The sequence below is a fragment of the Mastigoproctus giganteus genome, chromosome 10 (genome assembly GCF_048544385.1).
Source record: "Mastigoproctus giganteus isolate SK-2022 chromosome 10, ASM4854438v1, whole genome shotgun sequence".
Lineage (NCBI taxonomy): Eukaryota > Metazoa > Arthropoda > Arachnida > Uropygi > Thelyphonidae > Mastigoproctus > Mastigoproctus giganteus.
Window position 1 is genome coordinate 28,607,257 of NC_143584.1, and position 27,695 is coordinate 28,634,951.

At 38.6% G+C, this 27,695-nt stretch overlaps 1 protein-coding gene across 1 annotated transcript in view; it reads right to left on the reverse strand.

Annotated features, from left to right (window-relative positions):
* Der-1 (derlin 1) overlaps nt 1-27,695 on the reverse strand; it is an 82,077-nt gene that overhangs the window by 32,744 nt on the left and 21,638 nt on the right. The window contains exons 4-5 of the mRNA XM_090383992.1: nt 22,021-22,047; nt 17,389-17,484 (exon numbers count right to left, since the gene is read on the reverse strand). Coding sequence (XP_090240118.1) covers nt 17,389-17,484; nt 22,021-22,047 — 123 coding nt within the window. The remainder of the gene's footprint in view (nt 1-17,388; nt 17,485-22,020; nt 22,048-27,695) is intronic.

Here is a 27,695-nt window from a genome sequence, read left to right on the forward strand (position 1 = left end):
TCCTCAGGGAACTATGTGACTGGAAGAAGAAGATTAACTGGGTAGATATCTCACAGAGAGCGAATACAATTGAACTATGGTATACCTTTAAAACATCAGCTGGATAATTTCCTACGGGAGGAGGGAAACGCTTAGGTTATCCATTTCCTTTTCTCTTATTTATTAATTATTATTAATTTTTTTTATTTTCTTATCACTTTATTTTATTATTATTGTTATTTATTTATTTTATTATTATTATTATTATTTTTTTTTGGCTGGTGCAGCATAAGCCACAGGCTTCCTTGCATTATGTGGCCATTGCTAATACTAGATTATAAATGATACTAGAACTAGGGGACATAAATTCAAGTTACGGGGGGAAATGTTTAGATTGGACTGTAGGATACGGGGGGAAATGTTTAGATTGGACTGTAGGATACGGGGGGAAATGTTTAGATTGGACTGTAGGAAGTTTTATTTTAGCCAGCGAGTTATAAATTACTGGAATAAGTTGCCTTCATGGGTGGTAGAGGCCGACAGTTTGGGAAAATTCAAAAGTCATCTGGATAGTACTTTCGGGTAAGGGAAGCGCATAGGATGATAGATTTAATTTCCTTTTTATTATTATTTTTTATATATATATTTTTTATTTATTAATTATTATTATTTATTTATTTATTATTTATTTTTTTTTATCATTGTTTTGTTCGGATTTTTTTTTTTTGGCTGGTGCAGCATAAGCCATAGGCTTTCTTGTACCATGCGGCCGTTACTAATACTAATACTGGGGTGGCCAACCTGCAGCCACCCCAGTATTAGTATTAGTGCTTGTGACAAAACCCTATTAATTTCATTTTTCTCCTTGAAGTTTAGTCTGTAGAAAAGCAAGTGCAAGCAATAAACTGCATTTGTATCAAAACATGGAAGGATGGCAGAGAATTTTGACCTTTTGTTTTCTGTGAGTGACTATAAATTGTTAGGGCATACAGAATCCAACAGTAAGTATAAATTAGTCTCAGGGGGATAGGTACACTAAGACAGATTACCAGAAGTCTGTGACTAAGTGTGGAAAGAAAAGTAGCAACTAGAAAGAAAAGGAGTGAATAATATTGGTCCACTTGTTGTAAGTGGGACAAATATGGATGATCCTGTACAGGTTGTCTTTTCGTTCACACATGAAGGCTTTTGGAGATGGGATTAGCAGATTTCTAATACTCATTGTGGGTTAAATTGATTTTATGATGATGGAAAGTAAAATGGAAGAGGAACTACTGCAGCTAAAAGTGAAAAATGTACCTGAGGCTGATGAAATACATCAAATTATAATTCTTTTGTTGCTTATTCAATGTACTTCATTGAATAAGCAACAAAAGAGAGATGGTCAATCCTTTATTATTATTATTTTTTTTATGTAAACCCCAAACACGAGGCGTATTAGAACCTATAGTACTTAGTACCGTGCTTGGGTTGGAGGTAGAGAAGACGAAAGAAGATATTTGTTGACATTGGACTTGAACTTCAGTAGACTGTAATTTTCGGGAAATACGTATGAAGGAAGGTTGTTCCAGAAAACGGCAGTTGAATGAATAAACAAGGACAATGAAAAGTTGGTTCTGCGAGTTTGAAGTTGGACAATAAATGGATGTTGGCTGGTGGTGGCACGTGTTCGGACTGTTTTGAAAGAAAGCGGGAATTATAGAAGCCAATTCAGAAGAACAGTGCCCATGGAAGTATCTATAGAAGAGGCATGCAGCAGCAACACTACGTCTATTAGACAGCGAGTGGAGAGACTGTTAGAGATGAATCATTAATTAATCTAACTGCCCTCTTCTGAATGAAATCAAGAAGCTTGAGAGAGGTTCTGGGGGCACCATCCCAGATGTGGGAACAATATTCCATGGCTATGCGGATTTGCGATTTATACAGAGTGAGCAGATGTTTAGAAGAAAAGTAACGCGAAGAGCGAAAGAGAAAACCAAGTTTTTTAGATGCAGAGGAAGCAATATTTTTAATGTGCTTGTGTGCTTGTCCCAAGAGAGATTAGAAGTCAAGGTAATCCCCAAAAGAGATATATATCATTTTGCCTAGAAATCGGAGTGTCACTAAAGATAAACACAGGAGCAGAAGAATCCTTTTTGCGAGATATAAGACAAGACTGAGTTTTAGAAGGGTTGAAATCAACTAAGTTGTCTTTGTCCCACCGGAGAATTAACTGAAGATCGGCTATTAAGGAATTGGTAGCAGATTTTCGAGAAGTTGAAGCTGATTGAGCAGGACAAGGTTTCTTAAAATGGAAAGTGGAATGCAATGTGCTATCATCAGCAAAACTATGGATAGGATTTCCAGTCAACGGAAGGTCATTAATATATAAGAGGAAAAGAGTGGGGGAAAGAAATGAACCTTGGGGGACACCGGCATTAGTGGAAAAGTTAGAAGACAAGAGAGCCATCTACCATCACCCTCAGTGAGCGATCAGATAAAAAACTGGATAACCAATTACTAAAAACAGTTGGCAAACCATAAGATGGAAGCTTGTTTAGAAAACCTTTATGCCAAATACGATCGAAAGCCTTTGAGATGTCAAGAGCAACTACTTGTGTTTCCTTTCCATTGAATTAGTCCATAAATGGGTAACATAAGCCAGAATATCACCAGTGGATCGACACTGATGGAATACATACTGGCGATCGTTGATCAGATGGAAGGTTTCTAGGTAGATTAAAAGTTGGCGGTTAATTGATTCCTCCATTACTTTAGAAAGAGTAGAAGTAATAATTGCAATGGGAGGGATTTGTCACCCTTTTTAGGAACTGGCTGGATATGAGCAAATTTCCAAGCAGAAGGAAAAACACCTTTGGAATAAGAAAGTGAAAAAAGGCGGCAAAGAATAGGAGTAAGTTCAGGAGCACAGGTTTTGAGAACAAGTGGAGAAATACCATCGGGACCTGGAACTTTCTTAGCATCAAGATTCGTCAAAATACTTCTGACATCCTTTTGACGGAAGACCACAGGAGGCATTGAATGGAGCGTGTTGGGAATGGTGTGAGGTGTTTTACCAAGATCATTAACACATGAGTTGGAAGAAAAATGGGATGCTAGCAGGTCAGCTTTATCCTTGGCTGAAGTGACAACAGGTTCGGACAGAAGTAGGAGCAGAGATGGGCAAAAGTTGCAGTCAATAGCTTTGGCAAGAGACCAGAATGCTCGGCTACCATTAGGGCAAGAAGCAAGTTTTCTACTCTTAGCCTGTTCAAACTCTAGTTTGGACTGATTAATAACTGCTTTACAATTGTTGCGAGCTTTGGTGTAGGCAGAAAATGAAACTGGAGAATTAGAAACAAGCCAATTATGATATGCAACATTCTTCTCTTGAACAGCCTTAGCACATTTATTGGATAACCAAGGTTTAGATAAAGGACGAGATTTTAAAGCGGAGTGTGGGATAAAGGATTCCATTCCTGCAAGAATAGTTTCAATGACACGATCTGAGCAAATGTTGACATCAGAAGTTTGGAAACAGTAATCCGACCAAGGAAAAGAAGTCTTGCAGGTCATCCCATTTTGCATTCTTATAATGCCAAACAACACGAGGTTGGGAATAGCCATGAGATAAAGGTTCCATGGGAGAAGAGACAATCACCAAGTTGTGATCTGAAGTGCCTAAAGGTCCTCTCACTTCGACCGTGTACTTAGAAGGGTTGTTTGTGAGAAAAAGATCAAGCATATTGGCTGTATGATTAGGATTGTCCGGTATTCTTGTAGGTAAATGAACAATCTGTGCAAGGTCATTACTAATTGCAAAAGCCTCAGCATCTAGATCAGCTGGGTCGGTGCAACTAGAAAATGGAAGCCAGCTGGAGTTGTGAACATTAAAAACACAAAGGAAAATTACCTCACTTTTAGGAAAGTGGGACTGGAGAAAGTCAAGTTGCAAAGAGAGGAAGTCAAAGAGCTCCAAGTGATTAGTGGAGTTGGGAGAACGGTAGAGACAACAGATTAATTTGACACAATCGGGTAGAGAGATTTTAAGTAGTAGTAGTAGTAGTAGTGGTGGCACTTGATGCAAGAAAGCAGTGTAGGAGCTTATGCAGCATCAGCCAAAAAAAAAAATCACACCATACCCTCCAATTGCCTGTCCAGTTCCTCCTTAAATTTATTTAACCTATCAACTTCCACAACGACAGATGGAAGTTTGTTCCAGCAATTAACAACCCGCTGGCTAAAGGCAAATTTCCGCACATCTATTCTACATCTATCCTTTCTTAATTTGAACTTATGTCCCCGTAGGTTCGTATTCTGAACAAGTGGGAGGATCCCATCAGAATTCAGCGTGCTCAACCCATTCAAGGCCTTATAGACCTCAATCAGATCACCGCGCAGGTGCCTAGTCTCCAGCCACTGCAATTTGCAGAACTTAAGCCTCTCTTGGTAAGAGGATCCCTTCATTCCCCTCACCAATCGTGTTGCTCTTCTCTGTACACGCTCAAGCAAATCTACATCCTTCCTAAAATGAGGCCTCCAGACCTGTACGCAGTACTCAAGACGTGGCCTGACCATTGCCTTATACAGAGGGACAATCACCTCCTTTTCCCTGCTAGCAAAATTCCTATATATCATTGACAAAACCCCATGACCTGCCCTAGCAGCCTGTCTACATTGCTCAGAAAACTTCATATCTGACTGCACAATTACTCCCAGGTCTTTTTCATTTTCTACCACCTTAAGTGTAGTACCACACAGTTGGTACGTTTCTCTGGGGTTACTTCTACCCATATGCAGTACTTTGCATTTGTAAAGGTTAAACTTCAGTTGCCACTTCTTAGCCCATCTGCCCAAATTATCTAGATCCTGTTGCAGTAGCACACTGCCATTACTGTCATTAACAACCCTGCCAACCTTCGTGTCATCTGCAAACTTCGACATTAAGCCTGATATACCTTCATCAATATCATTGATAAATATACAAAACAACAGTGGCCCCAACACCGAACCCTGTGGGACTCCACTAATAACATTAGTCCACGAAGAGCAGCACCCATTGATTACTACCCTCTGTCTTCTCCCACTTAACCATCCTTTTATCCATTGCAGCAACTTACCCTTAATACCATTCTGCTCCAATTTGTACAGTAGTCTTCCATGCGCAACAGTGTCAAAAGCTTTCCTGAAATCCAAGTATATGATATCAAAATTATTTTTTGCATCCAGTTCCTTTGTGACCACATCATAATAACCAATCAAATTTGTCAGACAAGACTTTCCCTTAACAAACCCATGCTGTGTCTGAATTATTGCTGCAGTCTTGTCTAGATGATCCTGCAATGCATCTTTAACCAGTGACTCCATTATTTTACCCGGAACAGAAGTTAAACTAACTGGTCTGTAATTATTCGTGTCACCCTTCGAACCTCCTTTGTGAATTGGGGATACATTTGCACATCTCCAGTCCGTGGGAACCTCTCCTGAGTCCAAGGATGCTCTCATAATTATGGCTAAGGGTTTGCTTAGTTGCTTTGCCGCCTCCTTTAATATAACTGGATAGATCCCATCCGCCCCAGGTGCCTTTCTTATGTTTAACTTCAACAATTTCTCCTCCACTTTGCTCTCAGTTATTACAAAATCATTAAGCACACTGCTACAATTTGATAACCTTCTTCCATTTTCAAACTGTAATGATTCCTCACGTGTGAATGTAGATGCAAAATACTCATTCAGTTTGTTTGCTATCTGAGCAGGATCATCAACAGTCGAACCATCGATGTCAAGTGGACCAATCATATTCAGCCCCTTCCTTTTAGAGTTTATATAAGTAAAGAAATCCTTGCTGTTTTTCTTAGCATCTTTTGCCAAAGATTTCTCGTAATCCGCCTTTGCCTGCCGAACCTCCTTTGTGACCTGATTACAGACTAGCTTATATCTGCTACAGGCTTCTGCGTCGCCTGATAATTTATATGCATCCCATGCATTTTTCTTCTCTGTCACGAGTCTCATTAGTTCATTTGATAACCATTTAGGCCTAAACCTTGAACAATATTTCTTCATCGGTATGAAAAGTCTAGTAGCTTCCACGATTAATTCCTTGAATGCTTCCCACTTAGAATTTACTGTTTGGAACATCGTCAGTCGATCCCACTGTACAGAATTTAAAAACTGTCTGAGACCACTGTACTCCCCTTTACGGAAGCAAAAACCCTTTCCTTTACCCCTGACGGTAGTTACCTCTTTGAGTAAATCCCACTTCAGCACACTGTGATCACTGCCACCTAGTGGTTCCTTTATCTGCAAATTCTTAATACACGAATGATCACTGCTGATAACCAGATCAAGAGTATTACTTTCTCTGGTTGCCTCTCGAACATGCTGCTGCAGAAAACAATCATCCAATAAATCCACAAAAGTCTGACTAGTGTGTGAGTGACCAACCCACAAGTTCCAGTCAATATCTGGGAAGTTAAAATCCCCCATTATAAGACATTCTGATTTACTGGCCCACTCTATTTCTCTGTACAATTGTTCATTGTACTCATTCGAGTCATTAGGCCTATAACACACTCCTACTCTTATTTTTGCTTTTGCAGTGCTTATGTCACACCAAACTGACTCAACAGTGCACTGTCCATCTATATCAACTGGATGCACTTCTCTTGATTTTATGTTTTTCTTAATTAACAGCATAACACCTCCTCCCTTTCTGTCCTGTCTATCCTTTCTGTACACATTGTACTCCCCAAATTCCAGTTCTGCATTCCTTATATCTTTGTGACACCACGTCTCTGCTATCCCAACAATATTCGCCTTTGATGTCTTGACCAACACTTCAACTTCATCAAATTTATTTACTATACTTCTAGCATTGGTATACATGCAAGCATACATGCTCCTATGCCTATTCCTCGTTACCCTAACACATCCCATATACCCAACTATTCCAGGATGACTGCCATCCGTCCCTGAAACCCCCAACACCCCTCGCTCCAGGTCGCTTCTTATTCTAATAGAAGTTGTGCAAGAATCATCTTCACCTCTGCCTGCGGTTACTGTTAAACTATTAGTCTTTGTATCCCCCCAAACTAGCAGTTTTCCGACCCACCTAACACTGCCTCGATAGCATCAGCAAATATTCTTGCACCCTTTCTATTTAAGTGTATCCCATCCCTGTAGAAGCAATCTCTCCTGTTAACAAGTACAGTCCAGGCTGAAAAAAATTCTACCCCTTGAGCCTTGCACAATCTTTCCAGGGCCGAATTGATCGACAAGGCTCTCATCATATACTCCCTCCTATCGTGTCTGGGCAGAATTGCAGACACTTTCAAATTCAACCCTAATTCTCGGCTTTTTTTCAACAGTGACCTGTACTTGTTGAGTAATTCTGCCGGTCTCCTACTCTTAATATCATTAGTGCCAACGTGTACAACTATATCACCTTTTGTGCCCTTGAAAGATGATATCCGCTCTACAACGTCATCAACCTTTGCCCCTGGCAGACATACCCTGGTCCTGTTCCACCTATCCATTTTACATAGCATGTTCCCCGTTTCCCTGACAATAGAGTCACCAACAACTAATAGTTCCTGTGGGACCAGCGCATTCTGCCTTGGGGGTTGCCGCTGTGTTGCGCGATGACCAAGTGCACGCTCTGGCGTTGATGTGGGCAGCTGAGAGCTTGATGGGCCCCTCAATTTATTTCCTTCGAGGGCATCCACCCTGTCCTTCAAACTCTCATATAGGCCCATAACAACGCTGAGTTGTCGCCTGATTTCCTTACACTCCTTACATCGCGCACACACAAAGACATCCCCCATGGCAATATCATGTTCCGTTCCAGAGAGTTCGGCAAACATTTCACAAGTTGTACATTTTTTTAGGCTGTGACGCGTTGGAGAATCGCCCCCCTCAGTTCTCCCCCGAGTCACAACACTCCTGCCACTTTGTGCCCGTTGCTTTGCTGCTCTAGTTCGGGGCATGGTAGTTTAAATTAATAAAATCAATAAATTAAATGTCAGTAGTATTTGAATAGAAACTATGAAATAGAAACAGTGAAGCGTATTACTATATAATTATGCGTTAGAGCTACCTAGCTACCTCAATTAAAAACTTTGAATTCCCTACAAAAACTTTGAATTCCCTATATACAAAAACAATGGCTACAAAAATCGAACAAAAATAACGGTTTTACCTATCGTAAGTAAAATCCACAAAAACTCTTTATCTAAATTAAAATAAAAAATAACCAGCGTAACTATAACTATATGACTACGTATTAAGTACAATATAAAACAACAATCATGTAAATAAAAGGCAAACACTTATCGTTTTTGCGGAGCCTGTAACTGTCAGCTGTAACAGATCTACGTAAGGTGGCGCCTCCATTAAGCGAGAGAAGATCAAAGAGAGGAGATTCCAAGTTGCGAAGTCTCTGACAGGGAATATTAAAATGGACATATGCACAAGTACCTACCACCTTTGTGGCGAACGGAATCATACAGCGAATAATTTGGGCATCTGAGATGGGCAGTAGTTGAATCGTTGTTGTTTCTTGTTTGGTTTTTAGGAGCATTAGCAACTAAGGCCATATTGCTTCGGGAATATGCGGTGGTCATTCCCTGACCATTCCCTGCATCCTCTGTATTTGGTGGTGACAGGCTCGAACCCCAGTCTAATCAAGAAGCATGTGCTACGCACTGCTGCTCCTTCCCACCTGGCTACGGAGGCGCAGTAGTTGAATCAACTGATAACTGAGATTCTGTCAGAAAGAGTACACGTGGTTTGGCAGATTGCAAGTGGAAATGGACATTGAGATTAGAATTGAGACCACGTATATTTGTGAAATGAATTAGGAAGTGCTTGGGGAGTTTAGATCTTTTCGCAGATAAGCCTGCTCTATTAGTTTGACAATTCATGGTGTATTCAATAGTAAGAAAAAGTGGGTGGGACATGTATGAACTAATGAAATTTTTGGATATGGCATATGGTCCTTGAGGTTGTCACAGATATTCTCTCAGATATGCCAGACAAGCTGTACTTGCTACCTGTAAGTCTAAAACAAGCTGATGGAACTGATATTCGGGTAACACTCAAGTGGACCCAATTTCGTCGAAGTCCGGACGGTCTGTGACAGCCAAATCCTCTGCTTGAACCTTCACGATGGTGGGACTGTTAGTAATCCTGGGTATAACCTTCATGCACAAGTACATGGGGGGGTGACCACCCAGGTGTGAACCAACGTAAGCAGGGGTCGAGGTGTGGCGCCCACACCACATCACATGGAGAAACGCCACCCCTCTATGTTACCAGGCAGTACTAGGTGGTAGATGACTCTCATCAACTGGTGCAATACCACCAATTTGCTTATTGGAGGCTTGAATTGGAGGAACCCATGTTTAGTCTCTAGAGCTAAGTTGCGGTCAACCCTTCCCCATCTCTTCCATCATGCAGTATGATTGATGACTTTTGAGGTAATGATGAACATTGTGATGAGATCCAATATTTCTTACATTTTGAGGGTACAGCTCTAAAACGGTGTTCGCAGGCCGGCCGCTAGTTAGTACACCACAGCGAACCTATTGGCAACTCTCTAGGAGGCTTTCGGATCAGCTAGTGTATAATCTTGCTACCTCTACTCTGCCAGATAGTGACTGGAGGGAGTCCGAGTAGTGTGTATGCAGGGAGCATTGTCGAGGCCACATTATGTCAAGGATCTGGGTATATTCTTACCGTGTGTACTCCATATCAAAAAATTTCATTACTTCATACAGCATGTCCCCCCCACTTTTTCTTACTATGAATACACCATGAATTGTCAAACTAATAGAGCAAGCTTATCTGTGAAAAGATCTAAACTTCCCAGGCACTTCCTAATTTATTTCACAAATATCCGTGGTCTCAATTCTAATCTCAACGATGTCCATTTCCACTTGCAGTCTGCCAAACCCCATGTACTTTTTCTGACAGAATCTCAGTTATCGGTTGATTCAACTACTGCTCATCTCAGATGCCCAAATTATTCGCTGTATGATTCTTTTGGCCTGAAAGGTGGTATGTACTTGTGCATATGTCCGTTCTGATATTCCCTGCCACAGACTTGGCAATTTGGAATCTCCTCTCTTTGATCTTCTCTGGCTTAAAATCTCTCTACCTCATTGTGTCAAATTCATCTGTTGTCTCTACCATTCTCCCAACTCCACTAATCACTTGGAGCTCTTTGACTTCCTCTCTTTGCAACTTGACTTTTTCCAGTCCAACTTTCCTAACAGTGAGGTAATTTTCCTTGGTGATTTTAATTTTCACAACTCCAGCTGGCTTCCGTTTTCTAGTCAAACCGACCCAGCTGGTCGAGATGCTGAGGCTTTTGCAATTACTAATGACCTTGCACAGATTGTTCATTTACCTACAAGAATATTGGATAATCCTAATCATACAGCCAATACGCTTCATCTTTTTCTCACAAACAACCATTCTAAGTACACTGTCGAAGAGGTCCTTTAGGCACTTCAGATCACAAGTTGGTGATTATCTCTTCTCCAATGGAACCTTTATCTCATGGCTATTCCCAACCTCATGTTGTTTGGCATTACAGGAATGCAAAATGGGATGACCTGCGAGACTTCTTTTCTTCTTTTCCTTGATCGGATTACTGTTTCAAAAGTTCTGATGTCAACGTTTGCTCGACTGTGTCAGTGAAATTATTCTTGCAGGAATGGAATCCTTTATCCCACATTCGACTTTAAAATCTCGTCCTTTATCTAAACCTTGGTTTTCCAATAAATGTGCTAAGGCTGTTCAAGGGAAGAATGTTGCATATCGTAATTGGCTTGTTTCTAATTCTTTAGTTTCATTTTCTGCCTACACCAAAGCTCGCAACAATTGTAAAGCAGTTATTAACAAGTGCAAACTAGAGTTTGAACAGGCTAAGAGTAGAAAACTTGCTTCTTGCCTTAATGGTAGCCGAGCATTCTGGTCTCTTGCCAAAGCTATTGGCCGCAACTTTTACCCATCTCTGCTCCCACCTCTGTCCGAACTAGATGGTTCTGTTGTCACTTCAGCCAAGGATAAAGCTGACCTGCTAGCATCCCATTTTTCTTTCAACTCATGCATTAACGATCTTGGAAAAACACCTCACACCATTCCCGACACGCTCCATTCAATGCCTCCTGTGGTCTTCCGTCAAAAGGATATCAGAAGTATTTTGACGAATCTTGATGCTAAGAAAGCTCCAGGTCCTGATGGTATTTCTCCACTTGTTCTCAAAACCTGTGCTCCTGAACTTACTCCTATTCTCTGCCGCCTTTTTTCACTTTCTTATTCCAAAGGTGTTTTTACTTCTGCTTGGAAATTTGCTCCATGTCCAGCCAGTTCCTAAAAAAGGGTGACAAATCCCTCCCATCCAATTATCATCCCATTGCAATTACTTCTACTCTTTCTAAAGTAATGGAGAAATCAATTATCTGCCAAATTTTAAACTACCTAGAAACCTTCCGTCTGATCAACGATCGCCAGTATGGATTCCGTCGGTGTCGATCCACTGGTGATATTCTGGCTTATGTTACCCATTTATGGACTAATTCATAAATTCAATGGAAAGGTTCGGAGAAACACAAGTAGTTTCTCTTGACATCTCAAAGGCTTTCGATTGTGTTTGGCGTACAGATCTTCTAAACAAGCTTCCATCTTATGGTTTGCCAACTGTTTTTAGTAATTGGTTATCCAGTTTTCTCTCTGATCGCTCACTGAGGGTGATGGTAGATGGCTCTCTGTCTTCTAACTTCTCCACTAATGCCGTGTCCCCCAAGGTTCAGTTCTTTCCCCCACTCTTTTCCTCTTGTATATTAATGACCTTCTTCCATTGACTGGAAATCCTATCCATAGTTTTGCCGATGATAGCACATTGCATTCCACTTTCCATTTTGAGAAACCTTGTCCTGCTCAATCAGCTTCAACTTCTCGAAAATCTGCTACCAATTCCTTAAATGCCGATCTTTAGGTAATTCTCCAGTGTGGCAAAGACAACTTAGTTGATTTCAACCCTTCTAAAACTCAGCCTTGTCTTATATCTAGCAAAAAGGATTCTTCTGCTCCTATGCTTATCTTTAGTGACACTCCGATTTCTAGGCAATAAGATATATCTCTTTTGAGGATTATCCTGACTTCTAATCTCTCTTGGCACAAGCACATTACAAATATTGCTTCTTTTGCATCTAAAAAACTTGGTTTTCTCTTTTGCTCTCGGCGTTACTTTTCTTCCAAACAGCTACTCACTCTGCACTCGCTGTCTCATAGACGTACTGTTTCTGCTGCATGCTTCTTCTACAGATACTTCCATGGGCACTGTTCTTCTGAATTAGCTTCTATAATTCCTGCTCTCTCTTTCAAAACAGTCCAAACACGTGCCGCCACCAGCCAACATCCATTTACTGTCCAACTTCAAACTCACAGAACCAACTTTTCATCTTCCTCATTTATTCATTCAACTGCCGTTTTCTGGTACAACCTTCCTTCATACGTATTTCCTGAAAATTACAGTCTACAGAAGTTTCAAGTCCAATGTCAACAAATATGTTCTTTTGTCTTCTCAACCTCCAACCCTAGGACGGTACTAAGTACTATAGGTTCTAATACCTCTCGTGTTTGGGGTTTAGGAAAAAAAAAAAAAAAAAAAAAAACCCCACACGGTGAGAATGTACCCAGATCCTTGACATAACGTGGCCTCGACAATGCTTCCCGCATACACACTACTCGGATTCCCTCCAGTCACTATCTGGCAGAGTAGAGTTAGCAAGATTATATACTAGCTGAACCGGAAGTCTCCTATAGCAATAGGTTCGGTCCGGTGTACTAACTAGCGGCCGGCCTGCAAACACCGTTTTAGAGCTGTACCCTCGAAATGTAAGGAGAATTGGATCTTCCCATAATGTTCATCATAACCTCAAAAGTCATCAATCATACTGCATGACAGAAGAGATAGGGAAGGGTTTAACTATAATATGAGAGATCCATGAATTAAGGAAGTCCCTACAGACTGGAGATGCACGAATGTCTCTCGTATTCACATTCAAGGGTGGTTCAAAGGGTGAAGTGGGCAATGACAAACCTGAAAGTTTGACTTCTGTGCCAAGAAAAATTATGGAGTTAGTGGTTAAAGAAATAATACAGGATCACCTTGATAGGAATGCAGCTATACAGCAATCACAATATGGATTCATTAAGAGGAGACCGTGACTGACAAAATCTGATTAGTCACTAACAGGTAACCACAAAGGAAATGGTGCAAAAAGAAATTTTGAAATTTATGTATTCATATTGAAATCAGATTTCAGCAAAGTCTTGATACTGTTTTATACAAATGATCATTGTACAAATGGGAGTAATAAGGCAATAGGAACAAGTTACTACTATGGATAAAGGAATGGTTAAATGGTAGGAGAAAGTTAGTTATAAATGGTCACTTCTCTCCATGGATTGATGGTGAATGGGTACCACAATATTAATTTACTGTTGGGCCCTCAGTGGCAAAACTGTGATATCACCAAGTTTGCACTGTGTGTGGAGGGGAGGGGTGGACAACGACTGGTTTGCTGTGGTTGTCAGCAATCTGCCAGGGGCCCAGCTGTTAGTTTTTAATGATATTGATTAGGCATTTCAAGTTTGATGCCCAGGTTTGCTGATGATATAAAGATGAGCAGAGTGGCATTAAACAGGGTAAGCTACTTCAAAAAGATCTAGAAAAACTAGAAAACACAGGGCTGAAAAATGGCAAGAAGTATTACACCGACAGAAATGTACCTCATCTGGGCAGCAATAAACCCAGAGTAACATATCATTTGGGTACAAGTATCTGTGAATGAAAAAGGCACAGAAGTAATTGTACAGTCCTACACGAAGTTCTCCAAGTAGTGCACACTGACTTCTAGAGCAGCTCATGGGATTATGTTAATTACAAATAGGCAGCAGGGATAAACAGGTGATTATCCTATTGTATACCAGCCAACTTTTAGAAATCAAAAACTGGAATACTTTTAAAAGCTCCTGCCATAGCCAAAACACTGAGACTGTGTATAGCAACATTCAAATTCAATTCGACCCTGGAGAGATTGCTTCTACAGGGATGAGTTACACTTAAATAGAAAGGGTGCAGGAATATTTGCTGATGTTATTGAGGCAGTGTTAGGTAGGTTGGAAAACTGCTAGCTTTGGGGGGGGGGGATACACAGAATAAAAAAATATACAGAATAAAAAAAGGTTAATAGTGGCTGCAGGCAGAGGCAAAAGTGATTCTTGCACTGCTTCTATTGAAATGCAATTGAGCAGCAGCCTAGCAATGGCAAGGCAATGGGAATTTCCAGGACTGCTGGGAGTCATAGTGGAACAAGTAAATACATGGGCTGTGTTAGGGTAACTAAGAGTAGAAACAGGTGCATGAGGAGTTATTCAATGAGGGGAATGCCAGAAGTTTATCAAATTCTAACAGGGAGCTAAGTGCTTTTGTAATAACTGAGAGCAAAGTGGAGGAGAAACTGTTGAAGTTAAACTTAAGGAAGGCACCTGGGGTGGATGGGATCTATCCAGTTATATTAAAGGAGGCAGCAAAGGAAGTAAGCAAACCCTTAGCCATAATTATGAGTTTCCTTGGACTCAGGGGAGGTCCCCATGGACTGGAGGTGTGCAAATGTACATTTCTCTTGGGTTATTGCTACCCATATGCAGTACTTTGCATTTCTCAATGTTAAACTTCCGTTGCCACTTCTCAGCCCATTTACCCAACAAGTTGGGCAAATGGGCTGAGAAGTGGCAACTGAAGTTGGCAACTAGATCCAGTTGGAGTAGCATACTGTCTTTACTGTCGTTAACAACCCTGCCTACCTTTGTATCATCTGCAAACTTGGACATTAAGCCTGATATACCTTCATCAATATCATTGGTGAATACACAAAACAACAATGGGCCCAACACCGAACCCTGGGGAACTCCACTAATAACATGTGTCCATGAAGAGCATTTGTCCATGAAGTCCATTGATTACCACTCTCTCTCTCTCTCTCTCTCTCTGTTGTCTCCCACTCAACCATCCCTTTATCCATTGTAGCAACTTACCCTTAAAGTCATACCTCTCCAATTTGTACAGTAATCTTCCATGTGTAACAGTATCAAAAGCTTTCCTGAAATCCAAGCATATGATATCAAAATTATTTATCACATTCAGTTCCTTTGTGACCACATCATAGTATCCAATCAAATTAATCAGACAAGACCTCCCTTGAACAAACCCATGCTGTGTCTTAACTATTACTGCAGTCTTATCTAGATGATCCTGCAATGCTTCTTTAACCAGTGACTCCATTATTTTCCCCGGAACACAAGTTAAACTAACAACAGGTCTATAGTTACTTGTGTCACCTTTTGAACCCCCTTTGTGAATTGGTACTACACTGAGGGAAGTGGAAAGTGAAAAAGACCTGGGGGTAATTGCATAGTCAAATATGAAGTTTGTTGAGCAGTGCAGACCAGCTGCCAGGGCAGGTCATGGAGTCTTGTCAATGATATATTGGAATTTTGCTAGCAGGGACAGGGAAGTGATTATCCCATTGTACAAGCCAATGATCAGGCCACACCTAGAGTACTGTGTACAAGTCTGGAGGCCTCACTGTAGGAAGGATGTAGAGTTGCTAAAACGCGTGCAAAGAAGGGCAACAAGATTGGTGAGGGGAACAAAGGGGTGCTCTTACCAAGAAAGCCTTAAGTTCTGCAAATTGTAGTGCCTGGAGAGTAGGCATCTGTGAGGTGATCTGATTGAGATGTATAAAGCCTTGAATGGGTTGAGCAAGCTGAATGCTGATGGGGTTCTTCCTCTTGCTCAGATTAAGAACCTGAGGGGGCACAGATTCAAATTGAGGAAACACAGTTGTAGAATAGAAGTGCAGAAAATTGGTTTTAGTCAGCGGATAGTTGATGGGTGGAACAGACTTCCATCTTTTGTTGTGGAAGTTGATAGCTTAAATAAATTTAAGGCTGATCTGGACAGGCATTTGTAATGAATGGAGGGGTAAAATGGGAGGGTTTTTTTTGACTGATGCTGCATAAGCTTGCTTTCTTGCATCATATGCCTCTATTAATGCTAATGGTAATTCTCACACTTGAATTAAATATAAGTAATTAATCTGACATTGTTGATATTCAAGGTTTGAATAACTGTTTTAAGTTTTCATATTTTCTTGATTATTGTAAGGTAGACCTACAAAACCATCCAAAGTACCGATAATGAACATTAGTGAAATTAACAAATAGTATGGCATTACATAGCCAAGAGCATTCAATGAAAAATAACATTTTATTTGCATATTAAAAATGAAGAACTGCCAAGTAAATAAATAAACTAATGTAGAACATTAGTGTTCATTCATTTACTTGGAAATTCTGTGCTGCTTCTACACAGAACCGAAACTGAATGTCAGTCACATAATATCTGCTTTTCAGTACACATCATTAAATTTGGTAGGTCTATAAATGAAAAAAATATAATAACATATCCACTTATTTGAAAAGTAATGTAAACTTGTCCAAAAATTATAAGAACACTAAACTTATCAGAAACAATAAGTGCACTAAATTATGGAAACTTCCAACTAAACTGGAAGATTTGCCAGGTTTTCCTTTTTAAAATGCAGTGGTTAGGCCTATCTGGAATAGTACATACAAGTATGGAAACCACATTTTAGGAAGGCACAGACCTGTTGGAAAGGGTAAAGAGAAGAGGAACAAGATTAGTTAGGGAAACTAGGTTATTCTTACCAAGACTGGAGTTCTGAAAACTGGGCTTCTGGTGGTGACTTAACTGAAGTGTATAAGGCTTTAAAAGGATTAAGTAAATTAAAGAGTAAATTAAATATGATAGCATCTTTACTGTTTATCAAATGACACACACAGTGGAACACAAATAAATTTAAATTGGAAAAGGATGGTTGCAGAATAGATAAGTGGAAATTTGCATTTGGCCAGAGAGTAACTGACGGTGGAATAAATTTAGTGTTGTGGAAATGGGTAGTTTGAGTAAATTTAAATTATTTGCAAAGATTTGGTCAGACTATTAGAAGGAATGGGCAAATGAGGTGGATTTTTTTTGGCTAATGCTGTATAAGATTTTCTTTCCTGCACCATTTTGAAAGTTTACTTTTAAATTCAAACTGTGAAATTTCAAAGTATAAAAAATTACATGCATATCTTTCTCACTCTATATTTTGAAACTAAAAGAACCAAGGATCAAAAAGAGGACTGAAACTGCATAAGTAAACATAAAGTGTAGTTCAGAACTTGTCCATTAATTAGAGTATTATGGAAATGGAAAAATAAATAAATAAATATAAATATATATATATATATATTAAAATTAATAACTATTAATTAATAAATATTTACCTTAAATTCAGTTCCAAACCAAAAACTAACAATGACGTTTTTGTTTATATGGCACCAAATATACAAAACAGACATAACCATTGGATCCATAAAGAGCTAAAAAAAAAAAAAAAAAAAAAATTTGTGGATTACCTGCAAAAAGTTTGAAGAAAAAAAAAATAAAATAAAATAAATAAATAATAAATAAAAAAAAAAATATATATATATATATATATATATATATATATATATATATATATATATATATACACAAAACTGTGGACTTCTGCTTCTTTGCAGAAACCAATTTCAAAATAATTTTAACCTGTTAGAATTATTTATTTTAACCATCTTTTACTTTTGAAATGCATTTCAAAAGTCCAAGTATTTTGGAAATGGTTAATCTAGTTACAAATATAGGAGCAAGGAAATTAATTGTTGCATCATGTAACATGTCTTGTGGCTGGAAATCAACCAGTTTGGTTGATCATTAAAATGGATTTCAATATTTCAACAGGATATGCACAGGATGCGCGGTACCACTCTAATTATAGGTGGGAGCTTACAATGTGTGGACAATGACACCCAAATCATTTGAAAAAGAAAGGCACCTTGGAAGGTTCTTTTGCAGATGGACGTTGGACATTGTTGCCTATTTTGAAAATATACTCTTCTCTGTACTATACCATGAATTGTATCTGTAATGCTGTATGTATGGTACTGTAAATATACAGCGGGATTACTTGAATTTGGCAAGGACCGCCTAGTACAATAAATAAAAAATATTATTAAAAAATTGAACCAGCACACTGGCTTGTAATCTGTGCAGGTCTCACAGGCTGTGAACATCAGAACAGATCAATATTTACTAGCAGAGTAAATGTAGGTACTGTTCTGATTACTGGTGGGAGTCTGCTCTAATCTCCTCTCCCTTCCTCAATTCCCAAAGTCTGTTATTCATCTAGTTGCAACTTCTTTGTTGAGTTGTGTGCTGCCAAGATTTTCATCTTGGACTACACTGAAAGGACAGAACCAGGTATCACGAGATACCTGGGCAACACGATGCTGTCACCCATCTTGCTAGTGGACGAACCCACTGCTTGGCAGGTATATAGGTACACTGCATTCATGTAGACGGTAGTTCAGTGTCAGTATCGATAAACGTCACGAGTTTATCGACTCTGAAAGAGGGATGATAGTGGGTGCTGGACGCATGGGTCACTCTATTGCGGAGGTGGAACAGAAATTGCACTATCCCTGTTTGACAGTATCAAAAGTGTATCAGGACTACGCCATTTCTCGAATAACATCTCATTGGTGGAGAGTGCCATGGGCAGAGAAAGGTGGTGGATGAATGTGGCTGTCGACGTCTGTCTCGCATTGTTTCAGCCAACTGGAGAGCGACAGTGGCACAAATCACCACCGACTTCAATGAGGGAGGTGCCAGACACAGCATGGGTTTGTTAAGGGAAAGTCTTGTTTGACAAATTTGATAGGATATTCTGATGTGGTTACAAAGGAACTGGATACAAAAAATAATTTTGATATCATATACTTGGATTTCAGGAAGGCTTTTGACACTGTTGTGCATGGAAGACTATTGTACAAATTGGAGCAGAATGGTATTAAGGGTAAGTTGCTACAATGGATACAAGGATAGTTGAGTGGGAGAAGACAGAGGGTGGTAATCAATGGGTGCTGCTCTTCGTGGACTAATGTTATTAGTGGAGTCCCACAGGGTTCGGCGTTGGATCATCCTCTGTTGTTTTGTATATTTATCAATGATACTGATGAAGGTATATCAGGCTTAGTGTCGAAGTCTGCAGATGATGCAAAGGTTGGCAGGGTTGTTAATGACAGTAATGGCAGTGTGCTGCTGCAATAGGATCTAGATAAGTTGGGCAGATGGGCTAAGAAGTGGCAACTGAAGTTTAACCTTGACAAATGCAAAGTACTGCATATGGGTAGAAGTAACCCCAGAGAAACGTACCAACCGCTTGGTAAAGACCTGGGAGTAATTGTGCAGTCAGATATGAAGTTTTCTGAGCAATGCAGACAGGCTGCCAGGGCAGGTCATGGAGTTTTGTCAATGATATATAGGAATTTTGCTAGCAGCGAAAAGGAGGTGACTGTCCCTCTGTATAAGGCAATGGTCAGGCCATGCCTTGAGTACTGCGTACAGGTCTGTAGGCCTCATTTTAGGAAAAATGTAGATTTGCTTGAGTGTGTACAGAGAAGGGCAACAAGATTGGTGAGGGGAATGAAGGGATCCTCTTACCAAGAGAGGCTTAACTTCTGCAAATTGCAGTGGCTGGAGACTAGGCACCTGCGAGGTGATCTGATTGAGGTGTATAAGGCCTTGAATGGGTTGAGCACGCTGAATTCTGATGGGATTCTTCCTCTTGCTCAGATTAAGAAACTGAGGGGGCACAGATTCGAATTGGGGAAAGACAGTTGTAGAAAAGATGTGATGAAATTTGCCTTTAGCCAGCGGGTGGTTAATTGCTGGAACAGACTTCCATCTTTTGTTGTGGAAGTTGATAGCTTAAATAAATTTAAGGAGGAACTGGACAGGCATTTGGAGGGAATGGTGTGATTTTTTTTTTTTTTTTTTTTGGCTAATGCTGCATAAGCTCATACACTTGCTTTCTTGCATCACATGCCACTACTACTACAAGTTAAAAAGATGGCCTTTTTAGTTATAGGCGATCTTATAATATAGCTGGACTCCTAACTATATTATAAGATGGTGTTTCCAATACAAATCTGGAGATCTGGCGGTTATGAACTCAGAATAAAGACGAGCATTCAGCTTTGTGAAGTGAACTTGATATATTAACTCAAATCAAATCAATACATTCAAACAAACAACATTTCGTTGTTTGAAGATAATAAAGCACTCTAAATGTATGTTAGCATTAGCATTAGTTGAGGCATATGATGCAAGAAAGCAAGCTTATACAGCATCAGCCAAAAAAAAAAAATCCCCTTCCCATTTCACCAATCCAGTCACTTCAAATGTTTGTCTAGTTGAGCCTTAAATTTATTTAAGCTATCAACTTCCGCAACAACATATGGAAGTCTGTTCCAGCAATTAACTACCCACTGGCTAAAGGCAAACTTCTGCACATCTATTCTACAACTGTCTTTCCTCAATTTGAATCCATGCCCCCTCAAGCAGAAGTATCCCATCATATGTTATGTTGTTATTATTACATACATATTCCCAATTAGAAAATAAATATAATAATATCAATGTAGGTTTTGAGTGCTTTATTATCTTCAAAAAACAGTTTACCTATGCATCATGCCGCTCAAGGAATACCTTAAAACAAATTTTAATTTTCACATAAATTTGATTACATACATATAGAAACGAACCTAACACACTCTCAATGAGCAGTGAGAGACTTTATCATCTCAAAACTATACTTGAGTGACTAGACTTTCTGGATTCATACCAAACTGAATCTTAACCTAACCCCAATCAACATTGTCCTGAAGTTAGGAATTGCAAGAATCCACACACAGCTAGTGAAATTTAGTTTGTATGTGCTTGGCAGTGTATTGTATCATGTAGTCTTACTGTTTTCCCTATACAAGGTGCATTCAAGTTATAAGGTCTCCAAATTTATTTCTAAAAGTATTTGAGATACAGAAATGAAATTAAGTCATTTTTCAACATAATCTCCTAGAAGGAACACATGATTCTGACACATTTTTTCCTCAAGCTATTTAGGTCACTGCAAAGGTTTGTTTGGAGATGTGTTTAGCCCACTTATTCTCAGGAACAAAAAGACATTCACGACAACTTGTGTGAAGCAATTCTCACTCAAGATGCTTCAATGCATGGTTCTCCTCCTCATTATAATGATAGATAAGACATGGATTCCACTGTTCAATCCTGAAACCATGCATCGGTCCCTCCAATGGAAGCACGCCAAGCCACTGGCACCTAAAAAGTAGTGTGCTGCTGCAAGTGCAGAGAAAATGACTGTTGCTGTTTTCTGGGACACTATCCTTACACTTTGTATTTCCAAGGACATTACTGTCACAGGAAACTCATGTGAAGAGGTTCTGAAGAAAAAGTTCCTTCCAGCAATTCAGAAGAAATGTCCACATAGACTGAATCACAACATTAGATTACATCAGGAAACTGCACCACCCTATGTGCTGCCTAAGTGTAAAATTTATTTACAGAAACAAAAAATTAAGGTTATCCCACATCCTCCTTACCTTCCTGACTTTGCAAGTGGTGACTTTTGGTTGTTTCCAATGATGAAGGATGCTCTTTGCGGCAGAACTTTTCCTAGTTAACAGCAGATGCTGCGGCCATTCATGAGCTAAACAACTCCAAACAAACCTTCACAGCAGGAAAGAAAAGGTGAAAAATGTGTGTTTCCACTAGGAGATTATGTTGAAAAATGATTTTACATTTCTGTATCTTGGGTAATTTTTTTTTTTAGAAATATATTTGAAGACTTTAACTTGAACACATCTCACATGAACTATATTACAAATATTCCATATAATATCCTTTCCAAACTATAGCAAATAATTACTGCTCAGGCTATTTATAATAATACAATTTAACATTTTGAAATAAAACTGATTTTATCATTTTGGTTTTTAATAGAAAAAGTGCATACATACTGGAATGTCAAGAAGTGCACCACAAATCTGTTGGATAGTTAAGAATATACTGGAGTGCAAACATTACTTCAAACTGCAATTTTTGCCATTTTAGGCGGAAAAAAAAAAAAAAACTTGTACTAATGCAATACTAATTTCTAAATTAACTGATCTGTACACGTCTACAAACAAATTTAGAAATAATTTACACTCAATGTACATTATAGAAATTAAAAGTCTGACTGAATATAATTATTACAATAAATATGAAAAAATATATATTTAGATGTGATCTACTGAGTACAGTAACCACATTTGGTTAAAACCACAAAAATAATCACATTTGGTTAAAACCCTTTATGGTGGTGTAATTAAACTGATAAACTTAATTCCCACAATACAGAGTGAATGTAAATTATTTGTTTCTCCTATTATTAGCCTGTATGAAGTTAAAAAAAAAAAAGCTTAGATTGTGAAATAATTTATAACACACTTAACCCATTAATAGTCACACAAAATCATATAAAAGATGTGTTAACTCTGTGGCATATTTTTATTCAATTTGTGAGACTTTCTGAATTTTTAATAAACTGAGTAAAACTGATACTCATTAATATTAATGTCATCTTGGAAACCACTGTAACAATTAGTGAGTTACTCACAAGCAATAAGTATTTGAAAAACTTTAGTAAACAATGGGCAACTTGTTCCTTTTGCAGGTAACAAAACCAGAGGACAACTATCAGTAAAATTTAAAAACAATTCAATTAAGGAATGGCAGTTATTGATTGGATATAAAAAAAATTCCTTTTAGCCAGAATATTAACTGTACGAATAAATTACCATCTAATCTCGTATAACTAGAAGAGATTATGTAAATTTAAAGAAGGGTTGGAAAAAAAGACCTGATGTCAGAACCAGGTGACTTTTCTTTTTGTTTTTTAAAGCTGATGCTGAATAAGTCTATCTTCCATCAATCGTCTTTCACCATCGCTTTATTAATACTAATACAGGGTTATTAAAATTAAAGTATCCCTATATAGAGGGCTCTATAGCGATTTCTAAGGCTTGTACTGAAGAGAAATTTGGACAACAGGTACAATAAAGAATGCGCTCGCCATTTATTGGAATAAAAAAAAAATTAGTTTTACAAAATTTGTCACCGTATAGGGCGTAACTATCTTAGTTATGATTATGCAAATAACGTAAGTTATTTGCATAATCGTAAGTTACTCAGCTCTACTGTATAAAAGCAAAGCAGTCTCTTCAAAATCATACAGCAGATGTTTGCTTGCACTACAGCAGCAATGCCAACAATGTTGCAGGAAAAGGCACTATTAGTGAAGCTGTACTATCAGAACAGCAACAATGCAGCTATCAGAGAATTTCGGCATCAGAAGCGCATAAGGTGTGGACCTATGACTGTTTGTGCTGTCCACAAAACAATTGCAAAATCTGAAGCGGCAGGACATCTTGGTGTACAACCAAGTAGAGGTCGAAAACAAGTGGACTTCTCTCGTGTTGAAGATGTGGCTATAGCTGTTGTGGATTTATCAAGTCAATCTCCATGTAGTAGCACAAGTCTGCCAGCTGTTTCTCGTGAAGTGGACATGCTGTATTCCACCGTAAGGCTAGTAATGTGTCAGGTGTTGAGGCACTATCCTTATAAGATGCACATGCAACAGCAGCTAAAGCATGGTGATGCAGATATTTGTTTCACATACACATTTCAGCTTCTGGTGCAAATATGACAGTAGATACCACTTGGCCATGGAACATCCTTTGGAGTGATGAAGCAAGCCCACTTCTGCTTAAATGGAAAAGTGAATATGCATAACTGTCACATCTGGGCAAACAGAAAACCCTTGAGTTATCCAAGAGGTCCCATTGCATTCTTCAAAAGTGACAGTGTAGTGTGGATTTACAGCCACATTCACGATTGGGACATATTTTTTTGAACAGGTAACATCGACTGGAAACTGCACCTGTTCCATCACTGGACAGCGATATTAAGAAATGCTGGCAAATTTCGCAATACCATAGCTGCAACAACGTGGGTGCCTTCAGGATACCATATTCATGCAAGATGGTCCGCCACCCCACATCCACTGTTAAATCTAAACATTTCAAAAGCAACACTTACAGACGAACAGGTCATCAGCCGTTGTTTCCAGACATCTTGGCCACCCCGGCCACCGGACCTCAATCCCATGCAATTTCTGGTTGTGGGTTTTTTTTGAAGAAACAGGTGTATCAGGAAGGATGTCAAACTCTGGCAGATCTGAAGGACACCATTAGATGTCATGTGCTGGCTATTCCAGTTGACATGTTACGTTCTGTTGATTCGAAAGAAAAAATGCTGTAATTCGAATAGAAACTGTTGTTGACCAAAATGGAGGACATATTGAACAAGTGTAGTGCTGTTCAAGTGATTTGTATTGCCACAGCGCCATATAGTGGAACAGCTGAATAGTGACAAATTTTGTAACTAATTTTTTTTCCCCAATAAATAGTGAGCACATTCTTTATTGTACCTGTTGTCCAAATTTCTCTTCAGTACGAGCCTTAGAATTCACTCCAGAGCCCTCTACGTAGGGATACTTAAATTTTAACAACCCTGTATAATGAAATTACTTAAGTACACCTTAAATCAAGAAAGTATTTCAGAAGTTACATTTGGCTGTATAAACTGCTGCTCCTAGCAGTAATTTCTGGAGTTCTTTTTTGACAGGTAGTACAAACTAGAGGACATGCTGTTGGAACAAACTACCATCTAACCTTGTATAATTAGAGAGATTATGTAAATTTGAAGAACAGCTGGATAAAAACCTGGATGGAAATAGGTGACTTTAAAGCTAATGCTTGATAAGTTTAGTTTCCTTCCACCCATTTATCTTTAATACTAATGTAATGAAACTGCTGAGTACACTAGTCTCACAGATAAACACCTATTATAAATTATATGCTCAAGTGAATATAAATAAACATTATGAATAATACTGTAGTTATTGTACAGTGGAATTCGTTATAACAAGTGCCATGTGTAGTTTTGCTTGGTATAGCTATTATTTGTAATACCCACGAATGTAAAAATGTGAATGTATTAATAGTGTTGAAGTAATAAATAAAAGTGAGTAAGTAAGTACAGATATATTAGTAAAAGTAAATAAATAAAGAGCATATGTAATTAACATAAAAATGCAGATAAATAAAAAAATTTAAAGAAAGCAAATAAAAAAGTTACTCAGGTATGTTACACATCATTAATGAAGCCTTTTTACAGAGATAATTTAGAAATGTGACATATTTCATAGATTTCAATTTGAGAGATTCCTTTTATTATGCCTTGTACATTAAAAATGCTACTGGACCACTGTTTCCAAAAAATTCAATTAAAGTCTCATGGCATCATGGGCATGCATTTTGCAGTGATTGGATCTTCAACAAATTCAATGCTGTCTTTGCCACTATCTTCTTTGTTTAGCAGGGTCTATATTATACTACTCTATGTAGAAATTCCAGAAGTTATCGTCATTCACATAAACAAACATTCACAAAATTGTTAATGTCATTTAACATGTTCATTGTCAGTTTGACTTCTGACCTTAACACATGGGATTCAAAAATCATTGTACTGTCTCTGCTCTCCCCATCTAGATGAGGAGGGCAGATACTTGGGGGCTTTTTTCTTACTGTGGCTGAATTAATTAGCCTCTGGTCAAGACTGCTTGATAAAAATATCTAGTTTTTCTTTGCAAACTGGAAGAAAACTGTTCTCAAAGTTATGTGGTTTTTCATCTATATGGATTAAAAACCATCGTGTGCATATGTATCAACTTTCGGTGAATGTGTTAAATGGGCAAAATTCATAATTCATTTTGTTTCAGCCATACTAATAGAGGCAGTAGATCATCTTTGTTAACATTTTGGACATAATAGCTGCATATTCAACGGAAAGTTCTTTACATTTCTGAAACAGCATGATTTTTGTGATTTTCTAATGACAAAAAGTTTTTTTGTCAGTTCCAATCATGTTTATACACATTAAAACTGTTAACAGTTAACCTTTTGCTGCCAATACATTTTTCACCATCAAATTTAAAAGTTGTAGATGGTTGACATTTCAAAACAGTGCAGTTTTGTCTGCATTGTAGATATCTTTTTCTCTGTAACCATCTTACATTCTACCCAAACATTCACTTGCCATTTTATAAATTTTCTGATAGGGCTTCTCCACTATCACATAAACAATGTCATCAAGCCATCCACTGATTTATGTGTAATTTTCATGATATAGCTGTTTTGAAAATTTTTCTACTTGTCTCTTTAAAATGGGGCTATTGATGGGGAAATCAGCATTCCTCTATACCTTAAACCATTCCAGCAGTGCCTGATCAAATCACCTATTACATTCCCCAATATTCTTATCTGTAGTATGGCTGTTTTCTAGTGCATATAAAATTGTCTTTGTTTTTCCATAAATCTGAAACTGTAAATTATCATAAATTAAATTTTTTTCAACTTCAGTGTTTTTTACCATGTTCTAATTCTTGAATAATCTCAAACTTTTTCATGAATGGACTTTAATGTTACTCATTGAAGGGTAAAATCTTCACTATTTTTGTCACAGATTATGGTACTGATTTTTGTCACCACAAATTCTTGGTAAAATCTGAATACAATACTATACAGGGTGTTTCAGTTAAACGTTTCAGAACTTCTAAGAGGAGTAGGGTACATCCTGACAACTTGAAATCATATAGCAATGTGGGGTCGGAAATGCTTTCCTGAAGCGGTGTTTTACACAGAAGCACCATAAAGAAAAGAGACCGTAAGTGAGAAATCGTTTTAATAATACATGAAAAGAAGCAAAAGGTACATGGATTAAAGTAAGTGTTCGAAGTTTCTTCCACGGGCTACAATGCACGCCTGACATCTCCGACGCATGGACATCCGAACATTCTGGAATACTCCAGGCGAATTTCGAATTTCTTCGGCAGCTACTGCGATTCTTGCAACCAGCTCCTCAGCATTGTCAACAGGAGTGTCATAAACTAGCGATTTCATATGACCCCAGAAATAAAAATCAAGACATGATAGGTCGGGTGACCGAGCAGGCCAACGCACGGGACCACCACGTCCGATCCACTGTTGACCAAATGTGACATCCAGGTAGTTACGAACATCTCCGCTATAATGGGCAGGGGCTCCATCGTGTTGGAACCACATTGTCTGTTGCGTCGATGCAGAAATCTGTTCATCTCTCAAAAGTTGTGGCAATACTTGCTGCAGAAAGATCAAGTAGATAGGTCCGGTTAGACGACACGGTAACAGGTAAGGTCCGATGAGGTGATCTCCCATAATACCGGCCCATACATTGACCGAAAATCGAATCTGTGCTGCACGACGACTTCTGTGTACAATACCGCTTCAGGAAAGCATTTCCGACCCCACATTGCTATATGATTTCGAGTTGTCAGGATGTACCCTACCCCTCTTAGAAGTTCTGAAACGTTTAACTGAAACACCCTGTATATGACACTGCTAAACACCTGGGTAAGTTCGAGCCTCACTAAGTATTCAATGGACCCAGTCACTTTAACTGTTCATGAAAGTTTATTTAAAAAATAATTGAATTGCAGGTGATGAATATAATAATTGGTCCCCGCCCCCCACACACACTCTCAGAGATAAAT